This window comes from Taeniopygia guttata, chromosome 1, assembly GCF_048771995.1.
Source record: "Taeniopygia guttata chromosome 1, bTaeGut7.mat, whole genome shotgun sequence".
In the NCBI taxonomy this organism is placed as follows: Eukaryota; Metazoa; Chordata; class Aves; order Passeriformes; family Estrildidae; genus Taeniopygia; species Taeniopygia guttata.
Window position 1 is genome coordinate 59,834,883 of NC_133024.1, and position 27,802 is coordinate 59,862,684.

Sequence of the window (27,802 nt, forward strand, 5' to 3'; positions counted from 1 at the left end):
TAGGAGAGAAATGGGGAGGAAGGAAAAGATGCAAGAAGATCCATCACAGAAATTATGACCAACACAGGGTAGGTGTGGAGGGTCCAAAAATGGGAAGTCCTAAAGCAAGGACTGCAATTCAGACAAGTTTCATGCCTTTTTCTGAAATTAGGATGTGGGAAATTCTCCTTTTCTTAAAGCTATTGTAAACTACCTGATGACAGTTTTTAACTTACATTCCCTGTAAACTAAACATTACTTTTTTTTAAAATGATGGAGACCAAAATACTCATAACAGAGGAACTTCACACTTACTGGGCTCTACCTGTACTGTAATTCATGCCAGGTGAAAGGAAATGCTTGAAAAAAAAATCTTAGTGCTTCTCACAGGAACACATGTTTTCTGCCAGTACTTTATCATACTTTTGCAGTCATAAGTCCTGCAAATTGAATTAAAGCAAAGGCATGTAAGAGGCAATTGCAGCATTGTTCTTTGTATAATCTCAACAAATTATGGTACAGCTCAGCACTGTCTTTGATGGGACCCTAACACTTCAGAAGATACTCATAGTAGCCCATCAGACCTACTCTATTTTGCATTTTCTAGGGTGAAATATTCTTCTTCAAACTAAGTACATATGTACACCTTGACCATTTTACAGGAAGACAGTTTAAAACACAGTGTAATTAAATGCCACACCATTGATCTATTTTGTGTACTGTGGTCTTAGATAAGGCTGTTTCTAGCTATCAAATATTTTTATGTCTTTTAGAGACAGAGGTTAAAATAGGCTTTAATATAATTGGTAGCAATGATCTGATACTTTCAGCTTAAAGGCAGCATTACTGTAGCTATAAAACAGGTGAAAACACATTTAAATGCTGAATAGAATTGGTTTGTTAACTCTTGCTCAGGTACTAGTGTTAAAGACATGTTAGTTTTTATAAACATATATAAAATCATCAATGACATTGCAAATAGTTAACAAGCTAAAAATGTCCAGCAAGAGAAAAACATAAAATTAATTTTTGCCTGAGTCACATAATTTAGTAAAAATAAAAAAAAAAATTAAAAAAAAAGGAAGGCAGAGATTTCTAACATCATGTATATTTGATATGAATACTATACACTGCTGTGTGGGCACTTAAACAGAACTAAAAACTTCCTCATGTCTTCTTCAAATATTCTGTAAATGTAGTGTTAAGAACAGTTAGGTACTAGGTGTTATAGAAAGCATTGTAGTAAGAAATCTCTGTATTTGAACCACATTGCTGTTCACAGTTAGGCCTCTGCCTGAAGCCAATACAACTGTCAGCAATCATAACAGATGTGAGACAGACCTGCTATTAGCACACTCAACATCCCACCACAGTGTGCTGGTTTCAAGTGGTGGAAAAGGATAAGAAACTGATATAAACTTGTCAAAAAATTTAGTGGTTCATAACTCATTTTCAACTTACGTGAGAACAGCAAAAGCATGCTGTTCTGCAGCAACCCAGTATCAAGGTATAGGTATGGATTTTTTTTCAATCCTCTACGAGCAGAATTCAAAGTAACAGTTCAAGTTTAATGCCAGAAAAAGTATAGAGGTGTATACAGAGACTTAGTCTGAAGTTTTAGAAGTCTTGGTTTCATATGGAGGACAACACAGACTGCCTAAAGACACCTTACTGGTATGAACCAAAGATCCCTGACCCATTTTGTAATAAAACAATTCTTATGAAATTGAGCCCAGGCTTGACAAGTCCATAACATACCTCTGAGATCATAATAACCAGCACAAACATCATTGGTCACTGACTCTACAGCTGACATACAAAACCTCCTGAAACTCAGCAACTGTGAAACACACTCAAGCTGCTGCATGGGATTGATCTGCCCTGATGATTAACAGAATGTAAATTTCATCACAGAATGTCCTGAGCTGGAAGGGACCTACAAGAGTCATCAAAGTCGGACTCCTGGCCCTGCAGAGAACACCCCAGGAGTCACACCATATGCCTGAAAGCCTCGTTCAAATGCTTCTTGAACGCTTATCTTCTTGAAGCTTGGTGCTCTGACCACTTCCCTGGAGAGCCTGTTCCAGTGCCCAATCATCCTCTGGGTGAAGAACATTTTCCTGATATCCAACCTAAACCTCCCATCTCAGCTTCCTGCTGTTTTCTCTGGTCCTGTCACTTGCTACCAGAGAGAAATCAGTACCTGCCCCTACTCCTCCTCCCCTTGTGAGGATGTTGAAGACCTCATGAGGTCTCCACTCTCCTCCAGGCTGAATGGACTAAGTGATCTCAGCTGCTCCTCCTATGGCATCCCCTCAGGGCCCCTCACTATCATAATTTTAGACACTCTTTAATAGTTTAATGTCTTGTTTATATTGTAGCACCCAGAACTGCCCCCAGCACTTGAGGTGAGGATGACCCAGCTCAGAGCAAAGTGGGACAATCCCCTCCCTTACCCATTGGCCATGCTGGGCCTGCTGTACCCCAGGACAGGGCTGGCCCTCCTGGCTGCCAGGGCACTGCTGACTTACGTTCAACTTGCCATCGACCAGGACCCTCCAGGACCCTTTCCATGGGGTTCCTTTCCAACCTCCAACCCCAGTCTGTCTGTACTTCCAGGGCTGTCCAGGTGCAGAATCTGGCACTGCACCCTTCATATGGGTGGTTGCCCATCTCTAATTTATCGAGGTCTCTCTTCAGGGCCCCTCTGCCTTCCAGGGAATCAAGAGTTCCTCCCAGTTTAGTACCACTGGGAAGCTGACTTAACCCTTAATGAAGATGACGAAGAGCACAGGGCTGAGGATGGAGCCCTGTGGAAGCCCACTAGTGACAGGTCCCCACTCTGATGTCACCCCATTCACTATAACCCTGTTACCTGACCCATGAGGCAGTTGCTCACCTATCACATGATGTGCTTATCCATCTGTGTCCCGGACATCCTTTTTGTCCAGAAGGATATTTGAGAGAGTATCAAAATCCAAGAAGATTGCATCTTAATCAAGCATGTAGGTTTCCTTGTTGTAAAAGAAAATCAGATTTGAAAAGCAGGTTTCCACACAAAGCTCTGTGGGCTGTGAACAATGACCACGCTGCTCTTCACAGTTTTTCACTATGCACCAGTTAGTCCATTTTGAAAGAAGGCAGCAATTCCAAAATGCAGTTAGTCTCATAATTATAGACACCTAAAACTGGTCATAAATAATTTCTTTAAGTGGTTTTGTTTTTTTTTTTTTTTAACTTTCTTTTTAATCAACAAAAAAGGAAGCCATAACTGACTGGACTAGGTTTTTGTGTCCATAAGGAATTAAAGAAAATTTCCTTTACATTAAAGGAAACCTATGTTAAAGATGGAAAAGAGCTAGAGTTTGATCCAAATCCACACCAGAGGCTACTATGATAAGAAAGGGATTTGGAAAAAAGAAGGCAAACAGACTCACAGCTAATTTAAAAATTTCAGAAGTGTACTGAGGGACCAAGGTGGTGGTGGAAATACCCATTCATAGTAAGGAAAAAGATACACCAACAGTTTTCCTCAGTTTAATATAATTTGATGTTATAAACTACTAAATTCAGACATCTTCACATTATTACACTTGATGCACCATAAAACAGGTTTATGTTACAGTGTAAGGTTCAATATTACAAAAGTTGCAGAGACCTCAACACAGAAGTCTTAATTTTTCACTCCTATTCACATCTAAAGCCAATACTCTTTAACTGTGTACAAATGGAGTATCTCCTTTCATCTTCTAGAGCCGCTTTACAACCACCAGTTCTAAACAGCAACACCAACACTGGTAGTGAGAAATCAACTCAAAATCAAGGAAGTGCCACTGCAGTGATTTCCTCAAGTCACACACACTTCCTGCTGGAGAGCTGGCTGTGGAATTTTGCTGTCCTCTGTCTTTTCCTGCCCAGGAACTTGGCACACAGTCTTTCGTTTGAATAACCGTAGACTCAACCGTAACAAGTCGCTGTCCATTGCTGCAGAATTTGTGTAAGTTTGTTTTGTTGCACCCTGTTGAAATTGGAAATGTAATTTTAAAAAAAGGAAGAACTGAAAACAATGTCTTTTAACATGCAAGCTAGGAAATTAACCTCAAGTACTCTCAGCAATTACAGGTTTAATCATACTAATCATACCAGTAGAAAAGACTTGGAGAATTAATGATTTTTCTACTAAGCATCCAAAATCATAAAACCCACTGCAGAAGTTTTAATTTTAATTTGGATTCTTACAATTCTTATAAAAGCACATGGAATCTTAAGCTAGAAAGTTATTCAACAGTTACCTTTGAAATAATATTTTACCTAATTATTTTTATTAGGTATTCTCTAAATATAGAAAATGAATCTCCAGAATTTAAATATGAAATGGTAAGATACAGGAACCAGCTCTAGTCTCAAATTTAAATTAATCTCTCATTTTACATAAAAAATAAATACCCTACAACCTCTCTAAATAAAAGTCAGTTTATTATTTAAAGGACCAGATCTGCTTCAGAACAATAAACACAAAAATTATCTCCCAGAGAAAAGCTCTGCTTAGGGGCATCTGTGTTCCCACACTTTGACCCAGCACTGTAAGCAGATCACTTGCCTTTTCATTCTTCATGAGCTGCTTACGAATTGCAGAATCCCTGCGGAAGCACAGCGCTTTGCAGCAAGGACCCAGATTGCTGAGAAGACCTGCTCTCTCTTCTTTTCGCCGAAGTGCAGCCATGTTAAGTGCTCCCAGTTCGTGTTCAAAAAGGTCTTCTGCGTCTAGAAAGAATTGAGATTTACAGAGATCAATATATACATGGTATTTTTGAACAGCACATACAGTCATATGAATTTTCTTAACGTTTTACTACTTGTATTTTTGCCTTCTAAACAATATCAAAGTTTGGAAAAAAAGAGTATTTCAGTTTATAAAATAACATTAATAAAGCCTTCACCATTGAAAGTGAAGGATGGATACTCTTGTATTTAGTTTCAGTACTGGAAAGCAATATTGAGACAACAATCACTGGGAAGCCTAAAAATCAAGTGACAGCTTTGGACAGAAGACAGGGTATGATTTATGATCAGATGTGTGATGGAAGAAAGGTGTTTGCTTACCACTTGCTTTAATCATAAAGTAGCCCAAGTTTCCCTTCTTTGCAAAACATCTGGTAACTGTGCTAGTGTCAACACTGCTCTTGTATGGCTATGCAGAAGTGAAATACAACTATCTCGAATAATTTTTTCATTTGTGGTAGATGAACCTGGAGAACAGGTCAGCAGCTGCCAATGGACTACCCCTTCCTACTGGCTCACCTAAAACATTAAACAGAACTCAGGGTGACAGAACCAGTCCTTCAACATATTTAGCAGAAGAAACAGTGTGCAGAAAGAACACTTTTAGAAAAGATGGATCCTGAGGTGAATCTTGCTCTGCAACAAGTCTGTTTCTATAAAATGGAAAGACAAAAAGAGCACACAGGGCTGGACCAGAGCTCGTTGATTTACAGCCCTTTTACAGTAAATAGAAAGATTAACATGTAATAGATAAAAAAAGCTGGAAAAGTACATGGCTGAGTCCAATCCAGCTGCCTCTATGTAGTAAAGCTGGGTGTTCAGCAGAGAATTTAACACCTCACTCAAGATGTGAAGAACCCTGGGGAAAATATAGCAAAGCAAAAAAAAAAGCAAAAGCAAGGACTGCTCCAGCAGTTTGGCAGCATGAACCCAGAAGAGGACAAAGATGCATTTTTTAAACCACTCAGAATGTGGATGAAACTCAGTAGTTTTTAAACAAGGTGAAAAGAAACAATAAAGTTACATGAAATGAAGGGCAGGTTAAAGAGAGCTACATTGAGGTCAAAGACAACCTCAATGGACAATCAAAAAATGGAAAAAAAGTGACAAGACACAAAAAGGCCACTTCAAAGGTAACATGGACAGCTTGCAGAGTCTTAGCTGCCAGATGCTTGCTGAGCATATCTGGCAAGTAAGCATGTCCATATTCTTAGAGGAACAATTGCATATAATAGAGGGCAAGTCAGCTAAAAATCTCAATACCATCACATCACATGCTACAGATTTTTATTTCCAAAGAAAAAATAATTTAAGAAGCACACCCTGAAACAAGGTATCATTTCCCTACTTTCTGCATTTAATAGTATTACCAGAAATATTTCGATTTGTTCCTCAGCAAGAACAAAGACGGGAATACCTACCTCAGGAATAAGACTGGGAGACAAATTATACCACCATGAAGTCCAGAGTGAAAATGCTACTTTTTCACTGTTACACACACGGAGCTCATCTAGCTCAGATTCATTCAGTTTTCAGAGCACCATATTTGTGCCTTTCTCTAGACTATACGTGCTGTAGCTGTGTAATCTCTATACAGAGAACATTCACCTGGCAGACTGCAGAGCAAGTGCATACACTTGAAAGTCTACTGGCAGTGTAGGAACTCTGATGTGTGAGAGACTGCACACGCACAGCAAAGGGAAATCAAGAGAGGCACTTCAAATCTCCTATCCTCTCCAGAGCAAGGTTCTGCTGAACCCAAGTATACTTAAGACAGTCCAAAGGCAGTGCTGGAGAGCCTCCTGTTATCACTAAGGACTTTATTTCTAGGGAAGCATGCAAAGATTACTGAGATTAGTTCAGGTATCATTTTAAACAGCTAGGTGGAGTCATCCCGCAGTTGCAAGGAATCCCTGGTAAGAACTGCTGAAGTATACAACGAAATTAAAGCTTAATGGGAGAGAGACACAGTTCACACCTTGACTATATCAGTTTGTATGCTCAGGAAGACTCAATATTTTGTTTGACTAAAAAAAAAAAGTAGGAGCTCACGATTCATACAGTTACACAATTTAAATGGCTCAAGCAAACGGTGACACTGATGGAGATTAGCACAGCTAAAAGTTTTGGATTTCCCCCCACTTATGTGAGACTGTGAGGTTCTCAGAACAAGACAACTGCATAAAGAATAATGTAAAGTGAAAGGTATTGTTTCAAATTAAGAACTGGAATTTACCGAGTAAAAAAAACCATGAGCTCTGCAGATACTATTATTTATAAACCACAATTTTCTAACATTTAGATGCTGCAATAATTTGCATAGAGGTCTTATAGAAAGCAAATGTTTCATAGTCCCAAAAGAACCATCCTACCATGCAAGTTGTTGCAACTAGCTCAACCGATTCCCAAGATGCGAAAAATTAGTATTCCTTATCATGGAAAAACCCTGCTAACACTCAGAACTGCAGTAAACAGCACTAGTACAATTGATGCCTAACCATTTATCATGCATGCCTTATGACATACACTTTGTCCAAATTCCAATCATTTTGGAATGTAAATCATTTTACTTCCCACTTTTAGTAGAGGTATAACATACATATTTAACTTAGTGCCTTCATTCTGATCCAAAACCCCTATCTATGAATTCTAGAAAGGATCCTTAGAATGAAAATATGAAATCTTATTTCTGTCTTGAAATACTACTACTAATTCACTGGAAAAGATATTTAGCTTTTTAAGAAACTGCTAATACACTTTAGGCTAGGAAAGCATGAACAGTCTCACAAAAAGAGTATTTCACTAAGATGAAAGCAATTTTGTTTTGTTTATTAGTCTAGATCTCCTCACCATTGCTGGAATCTAAACAGTAATCTGACTAACATGCTGCTGTATCACATTTCTGTAATTTTCACACAACACTCATTACGTACTTTCTGTGGTCTTTGAAACCTAAAATAATGAATTAATGCACATTTCATAAGGGTTTTTTCACCACACGAAAAAGACAGTTTAATCCCTGCAGAACTTACCTTTAGGTTTTTCTAAGACCCTCTGGCATGTCTCTTTTATTTTGGTGAAGAGCTCTGGTCCTGCCAATCGCTTGGAAATGCCAACTCTCAACATAACAGCACCTGGTGTGAATTTTAGAAGCGCAGCCCCAGGCTCACGTGGTTCTTTTGGCTGCTTTGGCATAAGACTGGACCAGTCTACATCTATAACATCCACTGGATCTGCAAAAGCATTGACAGAGAATGAGTTATCACATCACCACCCCTTACTACAGCTGATTAATTTCACATGCTGTGCACATGGCTGTCTTCTGAAAGGAATATATATATTAGATGAACATTGTTCTGCAGACCTCTTGGACCTTTCATGTAAGAATGTCAAAACTCACTTGGATGGGTGGAAAATGGGAGAAATACAAAAAGAAATAGAAATAAAAAGCTATATGGATTTTAAAAACCCAACCCATGTCTAATATTCTGCTTTATTTTTATTGCAATCCCTTTGTGAAAGGTTGCTCAGATCCTGCTTAGCCAGCAGGTTTGGAGATATTACTTATGCATTCAGAAAAGTCACAGTACAACTGAATATGCTAAGATGGATTCAAATTAAATGTTTAGAAAGCTAGTTCACAGAGCCCAGATTATGCAACTGAATTTAGGACAATTAGGCAATTCCATTCTTCCCAATGCACTTGGAAAGCATTCAAGCACAGACAGAATCTGCTCACAGACTTCACTCCTAATTCAGAAATACTGTCAATATCACAACAGCATAATATGCACACTGATCTAATCTTTATATTCAAATAATCACAAAAGGGGGTTGATATACTTTTACCAGGCATCTTCTCATCCTCCTGTTGATCCTCACGCTTTTCAGCATCACCTGCCAGAATTTCATCCAGTTCATCATCACTGATAGGCTCGTATTCTCCAGCACCAGACCCCAGTGACTGCACATCATTAGTCTTTGTTTCATCCTCTCCTCCTACAGAGACAGACACATACTGTAGCTTTAAAGCAATCATATTTATTTTCTAAATATGGTGTACACTGTCTGAAGACAAAAAGCAAACTAAACTGTTACCTTTTAGGAACAAGTATATTCAACACAAAAACTGGTATTAATCCAGAGAAACAGTGAAGTTATTCCTGCCATACACAATGTGGTAATTTGAATTTTACATACACTGGTTAATTTTTGGTGTAGTTATTAGTCAAACTGCTCAGAGAAGGCCATTTTCACAACATACATGTTGATTATCTGATATCTGACATGTAGTTTGTAAGAAGAAATAGTTTATAAAAATCTAAGTCAGTGCCACTAAATCTTTCAGATGCTTTAATACATTAATCTAAAATCAGGATTCGGTCCAAAGGTCCTAAAATAAGTAACAAAACTCAAAAATACAAAAGGTAACAGGTATCCTGAATGAAACAATTATATACAGAATTTTAGTTTCTTTGTAGCAGTCACAAAAAGAGCTTTTAGAAAACCATGCCAAACTTCTTTTAGTTACCCTCCTTTCCATCCACATACTATCTGCAAACAGAAATACGTGTGCTGTATGTCAAACATATTCCTTAGGATCTGTGAACACAAGACATTCAAACACTGAATTCCGCAGTTCACAAAAGGGACATCCTCTCACCTCCAAGACTGAAAGACCAGACTCAAGCATTTAAAATTCCATTGCTCTGAACTCAGGCTTTATTACGTTTCTCCACCATGGGTACTAACAATGAGTTTGCCCCACAAACTGGACAGAATTTACAGGGATCCTCGTCTGTGAATGACTATTCTGATACCTCCCAGCTCCCTTAGCCAGAGTAAAACTGCTTCCATTTTAAGTTTCCCCCTGCTCTTTGTTTTTCTTTTTTTTTTTTTTTTTTGGCTTGCCTTTGTGGGGGAAGAAAAGCTAGCCACCTCACTAGCCTAAAAATCAGCAAGGGAAAAGCAAGTAAAAGACAAGCCAGTAGAGCATAAACAAACTACTCAGACCATCTGGCAATGCTTTGGAGGAAGCATATAGCATCTTCAGCATTATTTAAGCCCATTCCTAAAGCAAAAACATTAAGACAATTTAATAATATCCTGACATATTTTGTTAAGAGAATATACAACAGTAAGTACAACAGTAAGTACCACATACCTCCCTAACATCAGCACATGTGGAAATTTTACTTAGCTTTCTAACAAGTTTTTCCATTTTAGAAAGGAGAATAAGGTGATCAAAATTCACTAGATTTCATTTTGTGTCTTACAACCTTAAATATTCACTGCCTGTAAGATCCTTCTGCTGCATCCCCACTGATGTACCAGATTCACTAGTTCACCAGTACTACATGCCTGGACACATTAAAAATTTACTGTATTAAGAAATTTAAAATAATACAATTCATAGTTCTCGATATGTAGTTTTAAAAAGTTATTTTATATTTTGAACTTCAAGTAAAAGTTCGGTAATTTACAGACTATCTTTTACCACTCTTATGTGGAAGTGTACTTTTATATTAATTCTGCATTAAAAACTCAACACACTCATCAGCTGTATTGAGCAATGTAAAGAGGAGTTACAAAGTAATGAAGATAATAAAGTACACTAAACCTTAGAAAATCATAACCATGCTATATAGAATACGCTTTAATGAAATGGAAAGCCATCTAATATTTTACAAAGTAGGTTTTCCTAAAAAAATTAAGAAATCCTAAATATACCATAATACCCTAGAGATGAAAAACCACAGAGAATTTAGAACACAACCTCTGAAAAACAGACAAAAAAATACAAATCAAAACAAGGATGCTGAAAGGCTAGACCTAAGAACACATTTAACACACAGAGCCTATATGGTTACAGGTGCCCTCCTGGAAATAGATCATGTACCCAAGAATGGCCTTTCATTACCTCTTTTCTCAAGTTATATGGTACTCTCAGATTTATGCTTTTCCTCTAGTTTCTAAATAGTTAATTCTGTCTATTATAGCAAAAGCAGACTTTTCCAGGCTCATTTCAAATACTATTTTTGTCAAGTGCTTCCACTCCACAAATAATCTCCTTAAATGAAACTTTCCCAACAGGATCTCTCAACTCTAAAGACCACTTCGTGAGTAATCAGGTAGGAGACCTAAGTACTAAATATTTCTCACAACCCTCTTGAGACAGCATTTGATTTAACTGCTCAAATTAACAATGAACACTACAGGTAATTCTTACAAAGAATGGCAAACACAATGAGAGTAACCATAACATATGTCAGTTACTCTGGATTTTTTCTTTTATGTTGTTCATGTAAAAACACTTCCCAACTCCCTATTCTTGCAAAGCTCAAGCTTCTAATCCATGTGACAAACTGTTAGAAGTTTGTCAATGTTTGTCCCTTTCTAAGCACACTTACCCAAGCATCATTAGGGCCAGCAAAGTGAAGCTGCATTTTCAGCTGATATTACTGAGATCACCTCAGATAAGGTTAGATCTGAAAAGATCTATAAGATTACCTCAGGAAAACTATTTTTGGACTATTGTGCCAAGCCATACATATGCCTCACCTACTAATCAGACAAACAGTCCTATGATAGTTGAGGTCTGGCAGAAAAAAACCCCCAAAAACAGTTCCAAGTCCACACTCCCTTTTTTTCACTCATTACCTGTCACCCCCAAAATAAGAAATAGATCTTAAAATTATGTAACAAGGCAATTAAAACTTTGGTGTTATCTTTTAGTAAATTGCTTATTCAGAAACATTGCATTTTGGTGAAATTATCTCAGATAATCTATGCCTCTTTGCCTCAAGACTTCTCTAGAATTTAAGAAACAGCACTAACATAATTAACAATAAGAAAGATACTCATCAGATTTCTCTCACTGTCTGCTTCCACAGCAGAGAAGCTGAAGCCAATAAGCCTTTCAGCAGAAAATGATTCTATTTAGCACTATGCTAAGAGAAAGAATAAAGTACTTGTTAGTCCAGTTTCTTTCCCAGAATAGCTCACCTTCTAGACTCTCTACTTTTTCAGCCTCATTTCCATCTTCAAAGCCTTGTAAAGATCCTAAATCTTTGTCTGTTTTCTCCTTCTCAGAAGCCACTGAGTCCCGGCAAACACCATCAAACTCTTTTTCGTGATCTCTGTCCAGTTTTGTTTCACTGTGCTTTGTTGATTCCTTTTGAGAAGAGCTGTCAAGAGTTCTCTCTCTCTCTCTTTCAGCAGGATCAGGCAGCTGTCGGTCTCTCTCTCTCTCCAGCTCCCGTCTTTTCTCCCTATCCCTCTCTCGCTCCCTGAGTCTCTCTCGCTCCCGGCTCCTTGGCCAGTCTTTGTCCACATCTCGGTCCCAGTCCCTCTGTCTCCCCTCTCTCCTGTCTCTCTCTCGTTCTCGATCATGTTCATGTCGATCTCGCTCCTGAAGCCTTTCCCTGCTATCAAAGGACCCAGATCTGGAATGGACCTGACGATCTGACTCGGGGGAGCTTCTTCTTGAACTGTGGCTTCTTGAATCTTGACGATCTGCATAAAAGATTATATATATAAGCATGACTGTGACACATAAATGTAATACCATTTTACTAGACCAAAGCGTTTTAAAGATGCAGATATGAAAATATGCTTCTAAAAAGCATCATCTTCAAATTAATAATGCTTTCACATTGCCTTAGAAGATTTAACCTTACTTAAAATCACGTGGTAACTCTTCCCACTTCCAAAAAAGAATTTTAGTGGCTGCTTTCTACTATGAGAGAAACCAACTAAAGGTATACAATCTTAACTCAGGAATTTAGGCATGGGGGGGAAAAGAAAAAAGAATCACCTCAAAATTCAAAATTTTTATAACGTGCCTTCTAAAGCTAGGATGCCTTAGTTAACAAATGATGAATTCAGAAAAATTTCAAGCATGTAACCATGAGGAGAACAGAGAGACAAAATGCTTTCGGAAGAAGGTATTTTTGAAGGGATGCTGTTTCAGTTTTAAAATATTTTACCTATTGTTTTTTTCACAGCAACTACACATATTAAAAAATATGACTGTTTTGATTTTGCAATGATTTCCATACACATTAAAAGTATGCCTATCAGGAACCATAAAAATTTACCTCATTTTGCATAATTTCAGGAATTTCCATACCAAAATTAACACTAATAACAAATTTAAGAGCATTATTTAGATAATAAAACTACCTCAGTGTTCTGTTAGCACAATTATTTTATCCATGAGGTTTTTCTGTCCTACAAATTACTTTGCTCCCCCGCCATCATGAACCAAATCCAACTGAATGTTTTGGTATAAACAAAATGGTAATCCTGCCCACTGAGAATCAGCTTTTCATATATGTTAACACTTGCAGAAATCTTAATTCATTCTAGTTTTACAATGAAATGCAGACAGCACCTTCCTCTCCCATCACACTAATTAGTCATGAAGAACAATCTGGGACTTGTACAGAGAATGATAGGTCAGTCTCACTAAAATGCATCTTATTACCTGAAGATGTGCTGCGACTGGGTTCCCCTCGTTTCAACTGATCAATTCGGGACTTCCTTTCAGTGATTTCTAAGCTTTTCTTCTCCCTGTCCCTGTCCCTATCCCTAGAGCTACTGTGCAGGATCCTTTTCCGTGCGGTCTGATCGTCTCCACTGCGATGTGCTGACTCATTGGAGGGGGATCTAAGCCTGCTGGAGGCATGGCTCCGATTGCTACCGAGGCTGCTGCTGCGCTTCTGGTCCACAGGCTTACGGTGTGGTCCATCCTCTATTGTAACATGAGGGGCTTCCACCTTTTCTACCCTCGTCCTGTGACTTTTTCTATGGGAATCCTCGGTGGTTCTTTCTGGAACAACAATGTCGCCACGTTCAGGAACATCTTCATCTGACCAGTCACTAAATGTTGTATCTTCTCTTTTTGTAGGGACTTCTGCCACTGCTTTCTCAGGTGGTGCTTCAACCAATTCTTCTTTAGTTACAGGAGGGGTTCTTGGGCCTTTTTTCTTTTTATGATGTGGAACAATTTCTTCGTCAGAAACTTCAGAATCACCCTTGGATCTCTTACGCTTTTTCTCCACATTTTTCCTTTTTTGACCTTTCTTAGGGGAAAAGACCTGGCTTTCCTCAGTTGCTGGTTCATTAGCATACTTTTCCACCCCACTGTCATCATCTTTCTTCTTCTTTGTGGCCTTTTTCTGTATCTTAGACTTCTTCTTGTTGTCATCATGCATTCTATCAGAAGCATCTCTTTCTTCAGAAGGATGGTGTCCAAGATTTTCCTGAACCCTGGACCGGGAACCTTCTGAAGCATCTGGCTGCTCTCTTTGCTTATCTGCTGAAGAAACCCTCTCTTTAAACTCTGGTTCTTCATAGCGCCGGGAACTTTCCTTTCTGTCTGATTTTCGATCTTCTTCTTTCCAGCGGCTCTGCCGCTCCTCCGTGACATGAGAGGGGCTGAGTGACCGGGATTCCTGTGGCCGCACAACCTGGCTCAGGAGTCTGTGCTTTTCATCTGCAAAACGAGAAAAAGAAGATTTTTTATAAATGAAAGGGAAATGAGAAAACGAACATCCTCCTCTAAGAAGAATGTTTTTGCACAGCCTTTATTGTGTAGGAAGAGCATGTGAGCATTTACTGTCTTCTCCATGCCAAAAAAAGTGTCCATTAAAACACATAACCCATTACTTCAGTTTGATTTCTCAGGTTTTTCTATTGCTGCAGCAGCAAAAGACAATTTCCAATTTGGTAAACATGCATCTTACACAGAAGATGTGGAAGTCACTATCATCTGGAAGACATAACACATAGTGACAAAATGAAGATAAATGACAAATAAAGATGAAGAAAACTTGTAATGCTCATAAAAATATGGAAAACACTTATAAAACTTTCCCCTTGTTTTTTCTGTTTAAATTGCAAGTTATTTTCCACAGACAGAGGATAACCTGGGTCCAGCTGCAGAGAGAGCCCACTCCCACTTACTTTTATCATCTCCACTGTTGTAAGCATCACTATCAGGAGAATGATCACGGCGACGTTTGGGTGACTGACGGGGACTTGGACTGCTTTCATTTCTGTGACGCTTCCTGCAAATGGAACATGCACCACCAAATTTCTTTAGGATGCTTTGAGTTTATCATCAATACAATCCCTGAAGTCTAAGTACCTCATACAGAAGACATTTAAAGATGTTGTGAAGTTCTGTAGTTTTCTAAGTTGCCATTCCAAGTAAAAGCTGTGCACTTAAAAGAAGCACAACACAACACTGGGGATATTTTTCATGCCTTCACTGGTAGCCTTCTGGTGTTGGAAATTTGGTAGTGCAAAGGGTAATGCATGTTCCAAAGAAATTTAATTAACGAAGTCACAAACCCTGACCTAGATAGCTGCTATTTGAATTTCAGACTTCATAATGTACCACAGTTTTCTACTATGTTTCCATTAGTGACCGTATTATTAAAGGCAAGACAATTCAAGCATAAAGGGGAAAATTACATTGTCTGACTCAACTTTTAGCTCACAAATAGTTCCATGATTCAGCACTAAAAAAACACTGGAATAACTTCACCAGCATAGTACCGACTCGGGGGCGACCAGCATGTGCCACACAGATGCAAGGGAGACAGCTCCAGACCAAGCCTATGAATAAACAGGACATCTCCCTCCTTAAGATACTCCCCTGCCTACCAACTTAGCAAATTCAACAGTAAAAGACTGCCTTTTTCTTTGACTGAAGTAACATTTAGATGCACTCACTTGGATTTTCTTTCCTCGTGGACATCTCTTGAGCCTCTTTCTTCTCGAATATCTTCTCTCTTGTCCCTGCGATCTTCCCTTCCTTTGTCTTTGTCATCCCAGTCTCTCTGGCGGTCTCTTTCTTTGTCTCTGTCTCGACCCCTCTCCCTTTCGCGCTCCCGCTCTCGATCTCTCTCTCGTTCTCGCTCCCTTTCCCGTTCCTCCCGCTCTCGCTCCCGTTCTTTCTCCCTCTCCCTCTCTCGTTCCCTTTCCCTGTCATGGTCTCTGTCTCGGTCCCGTTCACGGTCCCTGTCTTTGTCCCGCTCTCTGTCCCTCTCCCGTTCCCGAGCACGATCTCGTTCCAACTCTCTTTCTTTTTCCCTCTCTCTTTCCCGGTCTCTTTCTCTTTCTCTCTCTCGGTCCCTCTCCCTTTCCCGCTCTCTCTCCCGGGCCCTTTCATCTCTTCTGTCATCAGACCGATCCACCCTTCGCTCCTCTCTCCTCTCATCCCGCTCGAGATCATCACTCCGTCCTTGGTGCCGTACTGGTGAGCTTGCTCTCTGATCTGCAATCAGAAGTAGGTTTGATTACCAAGTGCTAAACAGATATACACTGCTTCCACTGCACTAATTAAAAAAGAGTCTTAGTCTTGACAATCTAGATCTTGATTTGCATTAAATGGAAAGCAACTTCCTGCAGAAACTTGAATATTCCCTTTGGGGAGGAAGGAAGACAAAAAGAAGAACTAATTTCTAAAGACTTTTTCAACATTTAGGAAGTAGGCTTTGTTTACTTAACTGGAAGTTGCCAAAAAATTTTAAATTTTCCACCAGATTTTTCTGAATGGCTTCAAAAGACAAATGTATGCCTCATAATATAGCTATTACTATTGCATTACCCAATGATTCCAAATCTGGTATAAGATCTTAAAAAGCTGGGAATGGCATGTATAAGAAATGTTAAAGACTTCTGTACAAAGATTTTACTTCCAAAATCTATTAGGAGTCAAGTGCTTTACAAGGACTCAAGTTATTTATAACAGAGTAAAAGTTTCTGCAAAATTAGGAATACTGGCTTGTCTCATCACCGAACAGATACCTGCACAGAAACATACAACTGAACCTAGAAGACAGGGAGAGGCACAGATGAGATAGGGGAAGCAGAGCTGCCAGAAGTTTTCATTTGTGTTCACTGCAGAGTTTCACAGTTTACAATCTGAGTTTCTGCTGTTCAGACTGTGGATTAGAGTCAGAGGGAAAACTAAACATGTAGAAAATGACTTATCCAGAAGGACAGTGAAATCTGATTTGTCTAATTGTATTTACTCTCCACAGACTTATCTACGTTTCTTCATTGTATTTTGGGTATTTTTCAGTATTTCTCTAAGTTTCAACTACTTCATAGCAATTTCTATGCTCACATTAGTAGTATTTGAGCCACAACAAATCAATAGAACAATTTTCCTACAACATATATATAAAAACACTACACAAAAGAGGGGGAAAATGGCATGAAGAGAGATTGGTATTTCTTGGTCCATTACTCTGAGGCTGAGTGCACTTCGCTGTAAATTGAGACAATGTCCACTAGGCGTGAGCAGGCAGAGTTTGGACAGAAATAAATCAATAAAACATGCATTTCCATCAGTTTAATCAATTTTCATCCCTGAGTGAATTAACAATGATTTAGTGTTCTCCTGTTACCACATAAAATTAAAAGTAAAGCTGAGTGACATTTCTGCCTTTTTAAAAAGGTAAACCATCAATCCATGCAATCAGTTCCATGAACAGGTTTCACATTCTTTTAATGTGGCCTACAACACTGTAATATGATTTACTCTGCATACCAAGTATTAGATTTTTATAAAGAAGTTCTGTAACTCCTATTTGTTATGTCAGTTTTGGTGACAAAACATCCACATCAAAGTCTTATGTGAATCAAACACTGCAAGTGCATTACACAATTAAATGCAGTAGTCAGCACTTCTTATGTGACTTCATTTTTTGAAGTACTGTTCCAGTGGTTGTTTGGAACACTCGCATATTTGCCTTAGTTGAATAAAGACAGCTCAAATTTGCAAGCTTGCATTTTAAAATCATACTCCTTGCATATCACAGAATCAAAATCTACCTCAATTTTTCTCAGAATGACAGATATTAAAACTGCAATCTAATTAAGGAAACTGTCCTGAGTTGTAACGCTGAGGACTTACTATTACAAAAAGTGATCTAAGTTTTTAAGGAAAAAGACAACAAGTTTTGAATTTACACTCTAAATTCTTCCCCCCAAAGGGAAACACAACCCATTCAAAGCAACTTCCCTCCTAGAAATTTCTTTTGTTGTGATTACATGCTTTTATTTCCAAGGTTTTTTCTGTTGGTTTGGGGTTTTGTTTTGGTTTTTTTGGCAGTGGATGTTTGTTGTTTTTCTTAATGAATTAAGAACTTGCTAGGATACGAAGGGCACAGAATTATATGATATATATCTGTAAGATTTATTTGAGCTGGGAAGGTGAAAGAGATTAAAGCCAGATTGCAAAAGCCAACCCCCAGGATACGTCTGAAAAATCTTCAGGATTTTTCAGCTGACATGAAAAAGGAAGCCTGTAGTTTAGGTCTGCTGAAATCCTGCCTTGAAGATGAGAGACAATCTGAAGCAGAGCCTTTGACAAGAACAAGCAACAACAGATCTGTTTCAATAGACTAAAAAGTATCTTTTGAAGTGGCACACAAAATAGCTCTTTGAAAAACTGAAATTATACAGCAGCTAGAATGTATCTGTCACCTGTAAATCAAAAGACAGAAAATAACCCACTGTAATTTTATGTTTAGTCTTCACAGCTCCTCTTTCAATTTTCACACTATTTTCATTTCCCTGACTCCTCCTATTCTCTTAATTGGTGAGCAATACAAATATATTCCAGAGTGTAAACTGGTACTAAGCTCCTTCAAGCCAACACAGTGAACTTTCTGGTACAGAAGACTGACATCTTGCATACTATGTCAAAATAAGTCTTGCATATATTTATAATTATCATTGGTATCTGTATCAATGCTTAGTTAATAATTATTGACAATAGCAAAGCACTCATCACTATTAAACTCCCCAGACAATAAATATTTGAATTAAGCATAAATTTAAACTGCCATTTACTTTAGTAGCAAGTAGTCCATAATTGTCAATCTAGTTTAGGCCTTCCCCAAAACACACTCAAGCAATTTACAGAACAAAAGCATAATGTTTCTATACAGGCAAACAGAGTCAGTCATGAAATGCAATCATGACTCTAAGTTTAACAGGCGTACAAACCATGAAGTGGAGGAGGAGGCAAAAACATTTTACAATGAAGTTGTACAATGAAATCCCTTGAAGTTTAGTTTGTTTAAATAATACTTGGAGGAATAAACAGAGGAGATGCCAAAACTTAGCCACAGGGCTGGAGAAAAAGTGACAGCATTCATGCACACAATGCCAATGAATGATCTTTCAACAGAAGTTATATCAAAGATAGGAGTAGTAGTCAGTGTGTGGTGTCAGAGGAGCTATTTATTAATCGGTATGGGGGCCGAACAAGGTAGAAATGAGGGAAACACACATTCATACTTACACATTTGACTACAGATGTATGAGTAAAACCAGACATTAAAATACCTCTTTCTCTGTTGTCACGCCTATCCCGTTCACTATGTCTTCTTTCAAAGGAGGAATCCCTTGCTTGATCCCGACTGTCATAGCGATCCCGATCAGCGTAGCTACTCCTCGAGTCCCAGCTGTCGTGGTAGTTTCCACTACTGCTGTGACCATCAGCTTGGGATCCTCTAGTCCCCCGACTTCCTAATGGAGATGTAGCAACACAAAACATGAGCTTCCACATGTAAGGAAATCCACTGATATTTTATACCAACTGATGTATTAACGTCTAATAAATTTGAATTAGCTGACTTAAGATTGTAACATCAAACTCTACTTAACCAACAACTCAAATTTCGTATGTTTTAATTGTTTAAAGTTATTATTTGCAAACTGCAAAATGAAGACTTTCTAAATCTTCATGCCCTGGTCATAGTACAAGGTGTCTTGACTAGAAGTATCAGTCCAAATATCAGTCAGTTCACAATTGTTCTGAGTAGGCTGTAAGCTAACAGTGCAGCAAGAACAGGCAGAGAAAGCAGAGATCATTCTCCCAGTAGAAACTGTACATAATTTCCCTAATGAAAATGTCACAAACCTGAAAAAGCAAAATAAATTATAGATTTATATTAAAAGCTTTTGTTATTTATTATTATTAATGCATCAGACTTCAGAAATAATTTTAAAGAATAAAATCAGACTTTTTGGAAATCATAAGGGGCAGGGTGGTGAGGCAGGGGGAGGTGAGTGTGTGTGAGAGATGGTTTTCAGGACCTAAGACATGCACTTGTTTTTGAAAGAGCTTAAGAAACCTGCTGCCCAGTGCTTTGAATTCATACCCTCTATGAATTTTCCACTACATATCAGCCTCTTGTGTTTGTAGCCAATGGGAAAACTTGCATTAACATTAAATGGAGTGAGGTAAGGGTTAGGCTTTGTTTTAAAATGGAATGGCAGAATACCAATGTTATGCCACTTTAATGAATGGAGAACACAAAAGTGCTATAAATTTTAACAAGTTTTAAATTAATGACAACAGAACTGAACAGAATTCAAGCTTTAAAAGCATGAACTACTTGACAACACTTGCATATCAAACAAGGCAGTAGGAATGCAAATACTCAATCTTCAATAATAGAGACACATGGATTTTTAAACTATGTAATACCTTTGTCAGATAATTCTGGACCTCTGCCTCGACTTCTGCCAATTCTATCACTTCTGCTCTCATTTCTAGAGTCACTTCTGGAGTCATTCCTTGTTTCAGCACGAGAGCTCTCCTCTCTGCCATGGGATCTTCCATAGCTGCGCAAGTCATCCTGATACTGGTCATCCTTTTTATGGGCATCACGACTCTCTCTGTCTCTGTAGTCATGGGAGTCTCGTGTGGAGCGTGAGTCTCTCTGGTCACGACTGTCTTTGGCATCCCTGCTATAATCCCGGGTGTCTCTGGAGTCTCGAGTATCTCTGGATTCTCGTGGCTCCCGCCGATCTCTGGTGTCTCTCGTGTCCCTCCGATCTCTTCCATCACGAGACTCTCTGTCATCCCTGTGGTCCCTGGAGGTACTCTGCTCTTGGTCATAATCACGATCATCTCTTGTTTCTCTTTCTTTTTCTCTTTTCCCTCTTGTTTCTGCAAAACGTTCAAAAGAATGTTATATACCTGGCTTAATCTCAGCAAGCAAACATTTAGTACTAAAATAACACACTCAAAGTATGAATCAAAATTAACATATAAGCATGACAAGATCATGCTGGGTTATCTATCTATACATTTAGTAAGTTTTAACAATCTTATTCTGAATATCAATCTCTACAGATATCTACCTATTCAAAACACACCAAGAATAATAAGAATAAATGTGAAACATACTAAAGAGCAAGTGCACTCCAATAATTTTAAGGCAGGATGATCACTCCTTCAATCATAGATTCGTCATATTTTCTAGACACACACACACGCAGACAGTCCCAAAACATCTGTGGTATATTTAGACCATTTGTAAGGCCCCAGTGCGCTGCCAAAATCTACTGGTTTGAGTTTGGGGGTCTGTTTTGTTTTGGGCTTTTTCTATTACGTATTTATAATATTATTACTACAGGAAGGCAAGTTTACAGCCTGTCTAATATAGAGCCAACAAATGCACTCGTCTAATCTGTCTCTCGAGGCAAACAGCATGTTTGCTCATCACATATTACCCAAACAGAGGGAATGACTCTTTCTTTGCACACATCTCACTTAATGTCAATTACAAAGACAGTAGAAAGCAATCAGTGGGGACTGGAATTGGGCACCTCACAGAAAAGACTAATAGTTACTTAGGTGTAGCCTGCCATGAAAATCACTTTCCTACTGACACCACCATTACATTACACAAGGAACACCTACACAGATACCTACAAGCACCTTTACAATCAGCTGAGCCTACATAAGCAGTTCTGCAGGGGTACGTTATTACACACAGTACCTTGCAAAGAGCACCACCAGCACAGTCAGAGTAAACACAGTCAATATTGTCTTCAACCCCTAGACACTGGGATGGGTGCACGCAATGCCAGAATTTGAAAATCAAGTTTCAAAATGCAATTTGCAAACAACTAAAAACAATTCTGAAGTGCTATTTTCATTCATACCATCCCGCCTTTCGTGGCGCCTGTCATGAGACTGTGAAGTCCTATCACGATCGTGTCTTCCCTTGTCTCTTCCAGGAGATCGGTGTCTCGAAGGACTTCTTTTCCTCTGAGGTGGAGAGGAAGAGTGTGGGGGATAGGGGGAAGATGACCGCCTTGCAGGCGGGGAAGCTGTCCTTTGATAGGATGGAGAAGGAGTTCTTTTGCGGTGTGGGGAAGGAGAATGTCTTTGAACAGACGAGCCTGACTGCGAGGACGAGGAGTGATGTCTGGAGGATATGGGAGAATGACGCTGACCTGATGGAGAAGCAGACCTGCGAGGAAGAGTTAAAACAGGCATACATGTAATAATTTGACTTGAAAGGTTCTTGACATACCATACAAAAAAGCAATTAAAATAATTTTTGTATTCTCTACTCTCTGACTGCTGAAAATACATGCTGTTCCTATAAAACATCAAACTTGGTTTCCTTCCAGGGTGCCAAGTATATGTTTTCAAAATATGTTTATCTTTGAATGATTATTATTTATTTAGTGCCCAGGAAAAGTCTGTCCAATCAAAATTGTATTACACAGCTACCAGAATGTAGGGGAAGCAGGAGTCAGAAAAAAATCATTATCTTCTTTTCCATTCCCAAACGAGAACCATTGTTTTCTTCAATATAAGATCATTTTTAGAGTTCATAATAAAATTACACAGATAATTTTTACAAGGTGTAACTAAAAATTTTTGTTTACAGCAGCATTGAATTTTTTTTACAAAGCAACAGTGTCTCCTCCTTATACATGTCTAAATACCTTTTATGGTAAGGATTGATCTTTAAACAGTTCTTAGATCCAGAAAAACCATACATATACCTATCTAGAATGTTAGCCAACATGACTATTTACACAAACATGGAAAACTCACATCTGATAGAATAAGAAAATATTTCCGATCTTTGAAATTCTGTTAGCAACTAACGATAATTTACACAATAAAAAATTTCCTCATAATATGACTAATATGGACAAAAACACACTTCAAGTCTTTAGGCTCAGTAGTGGGGTACTTTTCCCCTTATCAGCATTGAAGTAACTTGCAAGAATCTCTTCTCATGAAATATATACTGTCCTTAACTCCAACTCTCTTCTACTTCACAAAACTCCAGAGATGACAAGGAGAAGAGTGGGAGTTAAGAAGCCACACTTGGACAACATATCTTCAAAAATCTCACTTTTCCTGAGGAAACAAGTAACCTGCATCCCTCTAAGATGACAACTCATATGCCAATTAAACAGATAACCTGGAATTAGTAGTCAAATTTCCAAAGCAGTCAACGTAAAATTCTGGCAGGGCTAGATATGACTGACAGAATCCAAAAAACTTTCATGACTTTAAGACTTTCATGTCTTTAAACTAAGACTACACTTATTTTTCCCTGTGAAATCATTATTTTGAGACACAGAGTTACCAAGATTGGCTTGCATGAAGGCTTTCAATAGTATGGAGACAAAATATTTCAAATACCCTTCCCTGCTTCTAGCAGAAGGCCCATTTATCTTCTCTGCTTAACATTCCCTTGCACAACATTTGGTACAAGCCGGCAGTGATGAGCAAAATATTAGATGTCATGCTTTAACCCCAGACAGCAACTAAGTACCACACAGCTGCTTGCTCACTCCCCCACCCAACCCCAGCAGGGTGGGGAGAAGAATGGGAAAAAAGTAAAGCCTGTGGGTTGAGATAAGAACAGTTTAAAAACTCAAATAAAGTAAAATATAATCATGATAGTAACAATAATAGCAATCAAAAGGGAGATAAAAAGAGAGAGAAAAAGAAGAAAACCAAGAAAAATGGTGATGCACAACATATTTGCTCACCTCAACTGATACCCAGCCCATCCCTGAGCAGCAATTGGATGTTCCTGGCCAATTCCCCCCATTTATACACTGAACATGATGTTCCATGGTATGGAATATCTTTTTGGCCAGTTCATGTCAGCTGTCCTGGCCATGCTCCCTCACAGGATTTTTGTTGCACCTGCTCACTGTCAGGGTGTGGGAAACTGTGGTAATCATTATTAAAACATCACTGCGTTATCAATATTATTCTTATGCTAAATCCAAAACACAGCACTGCAGTAGCTACTAGGAAGAAAATTAACTCTACCCCAGCTGAAACCAGGACACTGAAGTTAGTTAAAAAACAGATAAAAGAGTACAGAAGAGATATTTTGCAGTCTCAGTATTACTGCCCCAGGAAGAACTCTCTTCCCTTTGAAGAATCCAATATAGCAAAAATGTCCATCAGTCACATAAAACCATCCAGTGCTGTTCCAGCTGAACCGAGTCACCACAAAAGCCAGTTTGCTTACAACTCTTTGGATTGCTGAATGGATGGGTTTTATTTTGTTTCCCCACCCTTCAAGAGAGGTGCAGAAAATAAGAATGCTTAGCTCTCCATTATACAAACATGGGACTACAGTAGTATTTAGCACTGCCATTCTAAATCTGAGCTCATACTCATTCAGGCCAAAATAAGGAGCCTACTCCATTTTTAATGGGTGGTAAAACATTTTTTTTTGAAAGCCCCAAGAACTAACAGATCCAATACCTTCCCTAAAACTTCCTGCAAGAAGCTTTGTACAGCATTGTTTAGTCAGCTGTAACTGCTTCTCAAGAAAGATGTGCAGAACCAGGACCTGTGTATCACTTTACCCATTCCAGAAAAGAGAAACTCTGTTTCCCATCTCAAAGGTAAAAATATTATCCTATGTTCCACTTTTTAAAAAGGAGAAAGTTAGGGAGGAAGCAAGTTCCTGAAGGCTCACAGACTCACTGTATCTCATATCAGACTTTTGAAGTTCTACCTGAAGGCAAAACATTTGAGAGGAACTGATAAATGGAAACTTTTACCGTGATTTGTGTTCTTGACATGACAGACACCTTCCATGTAGTAACATTACAAAAACCAAAAAGTCTCAGAGCTCAAGTGTTTGAGGCACAAACATTCACAACAGGCACATAAACAAGTAGTCAAACCAAGAGAGGAAGTTTCAAAACCACAACTACTAAAAGAAATACAATCCACAGAATTGACCTCCCACCTGCGAGAGGGTGAGAAATTATGTTTGTGAGTGGTTGACTTGGCTGGAGCTCGGGAGGTTTGCTTTCGCCTTGCAGCAGGTGGTGAGTACTCCCTGGAAGGGGAAGAATTACTGCCAGAGTGATCTGCAGGACTAGGAGACCGTTTCTGTCTACGGGAGCTTTCAGATGGATCCCTAGGAAACGAACAGCAGCTTGTTTAACAAGGCTAAGATGGCATTAGCACATTTCTAAGAAAGTACAGACACCTCCAAGACAGAACCTGTGATTTCCATATCAAGAGCCATGTTATACAGTCATTTGTTCCACCTAATATTTAACATATGAAATTACCTTAAATTAGCAAAACTCAAGAACGCAAGATATGCACTAAATTTCTTGCTACACTGGACTTCAGAACATTGTAAAACAAAAAAAAAAAAGCTTATTGAAATTTTACTTAACATTTCATGTGGTGGTAAAACAGAATTCTTACCAATGGAGAAATATTTTGCTACCTTATTAAAAAGTTTCTGTAATATCAGAACTTTATTTAAGCAGCTTCAAGCTCAGACACATTTTCACAGGCTAATCCCAGTAGCAAGTGAATGAAAGTAATCTGCCAAAATCTTCAACTATTTCACTGATTGTGCCTCAGAGATTTGACATTACAACTTCATTTTTTATTATGTAGGGAAAAAAAAGACAAAAATCCAACAGTGAAATATAAGACTGTAGTCACCACAGCAATGCCTGGTTATAGCACAGTGACAAGACAAGTACTGTCTTGATGCTTTCAGCACTATCCAGAATGTTCCTTTTTACTGCTTGCGACTTCCTTCCAGTAAAGGAGTGTGCAATCATGAGGAAAATAAAATACTTCCAAGTAAGTATGGTTGAATTTATTTAATCAATTAAAAATACATGATTGACTGCTCTTCCAATTCTTAGTCTGCCATGCCAGTTACAAAGTAAAAAATAACAACAAGCACCTGACTTTCAAGAAAATAAAGGACATAAAAACACAGATCATGTATCTTTCAGCTTAAGTGGACATGTATGCTCCAGGAAATAATGGAATAGTCACAGCAGCCCACCATTTTTGTTTAATATATAAATATGTATATAAGCAAAAGTGAAGCAATTCTAAAATGTCAGTAGTCTTTGATTAGTTCAAAAACACTTTAACCTACTTGAAGATTAGGGAGCACTTAAATGCACGCTGCCAACTTTTCTGAAAAGCATACACTCAGACCAGTGAATGACTTCAATAAAGGTTTTGGCAAACAATCTGTTCCACTGGTTCTGAAGATCCAAATTCTTGAGAAGTAATAAAGCTTTCAAAGGAGCATTTTACAAACTTACAAATTTATGCAATTAAAACCTACCAATCTGTTAGCTATAGTCTATTGACCCATCTACACAACACAGTGAAAATACTTCACTGAGTACTGAAAAGGTTGTTGGCAAAGTAGGTAATACCACCCTTGTTAATCAGTGTTCTACAGAAGAAAATTTTTAAAGCAAGGTTACAGTTAGAAGCTCATAATGCAACATAACTTACCTCTGCTTCTCTTTTTTTTCCTTGTGCCTTTCAAAGTCACGCCCTCTCTCTTTCACGTCCCTTGTCTTTTCTTCTGAACGTTCTTTTGCTTTATGTTTTTCTTTGTGTTTTTTCCCCAGGGGAGTTTCCTCTTGTACTGGAGGAGGAGGGCTAGGGGTACGAGGACCTTTCTTTTTACTCTGGGTACTTTTAGAACTCCTAGAGAAAAATTAACAGGGCCGGGGGGTATAAAAATGAAGAGTTGACAACTATTTAATACAGTAACTTCTCAGACATTGACAGGAAAGTTATAACATAAAAGGCCTTGAAGCTTTTAGGATGGGATTTACCAACTCCCTTAGCAAGCACCGTTCAACAGGAGAACTTGACAGAAAGACTAATAGAGATGGCAAAAATTTATGTTGAGTTCCTCGATTTACAGCCTTTTTTCCCTACAGAAGTGAACAAAACCAGGAATTGCTCTTGCTCAGACAGAACCAGTTTTCAAAGATAAAATGACGTTACATGAACTGTGTATATCAGAAGACAAAACACACAGTACCTTTTCTGTTTATACTCCCATTTTTGCAATGTAATATCCCAACCACATACACAAAATTACTTGAGCTACTCATGTTTTCAATTTAATGTTAACTACCTGACAGGATGAAGCATCTAAACATTCTTGAGTATGCATCTCACAATATGAAACACTATGTATTTTCCGCAGAATTTACCACTAAGATAAATCCCATCAACTAGGTATCACTGCATGTGTCAGTAGTACACCAGCACATGCTGTACCATTCCTGCAGCAGAAACAGTGCCATTCTACCCCTATTTTAAAGGGGATTTTAACAAATAGGTTAAATAGGGGATTTTACCAAACACAGGTGTGTCTGGTTACACTGTTGCAGTAATTTCTTTCCTATCTAAAAGCTGCAAACAATTCAAAATGTCTTGTGGCCAGCAAGAACTTTAGAAGCAGATTTGGAGATTGACTTTGGTGGCACAGGATCCAGTTAAAATCCTGTGATTTTTAAGCATTTTATCCTTAATTCTTCCCTGCTCCTCCACATCCCTCACTTCTTATCCTCTCCTGAATTCTGAGAAATTCCCTGCCTTGAAAGCCACACATTATATCTTAAACAGTAATATACAATACCAAAAGAATGTACAGTAGGTCAAATTTTAAACACTTCAACTTAGAGAGGCTGCCTCACAAGCTGCAGCATTTCAAACAAAAGTGTTTTCCACTTTTCAATGGTTTCTATTTTGTCATGATCTCACACAGCTTCTGGAGATTCAAAGAGAAAAGATCTGCTTGTAAACCATGAAAATAATCAATTGAAAACTACATCCATATGACAATTATCTGCATAAGATGATTCACAATGCACAATTTAGAGATCTTCTCCTAAATTTATATAATCAAGGGCACTGAAAGGA

The 27,802-nt window shown here is 38.4% G+C and overlaps 1 protein-coding gene across 5 annotated transcripts in view; it reads right to left on the minus strand.

Annotated features, from left to right (window-relative positions):
* Positions 1–3,502: 3,502 nt before the first annotated feature.
* Positions 3,503–27,802, minus strand: part of ZC3H13 (zinc finger CCCH-type containing 13) — a 46,324-nt gene continuing 22,024 nt past the window's right edge. For 4 of the 5 annotated variants that reach the window (XM_041716062.2, XM_030272356.4, XM_030272348.4 and 1 more), the window contains 13 exons: positions 26,375–26,572; positions 24,834–25,007; positions 21,748–22,058; positions 20,282–20,746; positions 19,135–19,317; positions 15,505–16,048; positions 14,731–14,834; positions 13,250–14,260; positions 11,767–12,276; positions 8,605–8,760; positions 7,794–7,994; positions 4,580–4,743; positions 3,503–3,997 (listed from right to left, as the gene is read on the minus strand). In XM_041716062.2, coding sequence (XP_041571996.2) covers positions 3,827–3,997; positions 4,580–4,743; positions 7,794–7,994; positions 8,605–8,760; positions 11,767–12,276; positions 13,250–14,260; positions 14,731–14,834; positions 15,505–16,048; positions 19,135–19,317; positions 20,282–20,746; positions 21,748–22,058; positions 24,834–25,007; positions 26,375–26,572 — 4,192 coding nt within the window. In that variant the 3' untranslated portion in view covers positions 3,503–3,826. The remainder of the gene's footprint in view (positions 3,998–4,579; positions 4,744–7,793; positions 7,995–8,604; positions 8,761–11,766; positions 12,277–13,249; positions 14,261–14,730; positions 14,835–15,504; positions 16,049–19,134; positions 19,318–20,281; positions 20,747–21,747; positions 22,059–24,833; positions 25,008–26,374; positions 26,573–27,802) is intronic. The other variant, XM_032748226.3, reaches the window with a different exon arrangement.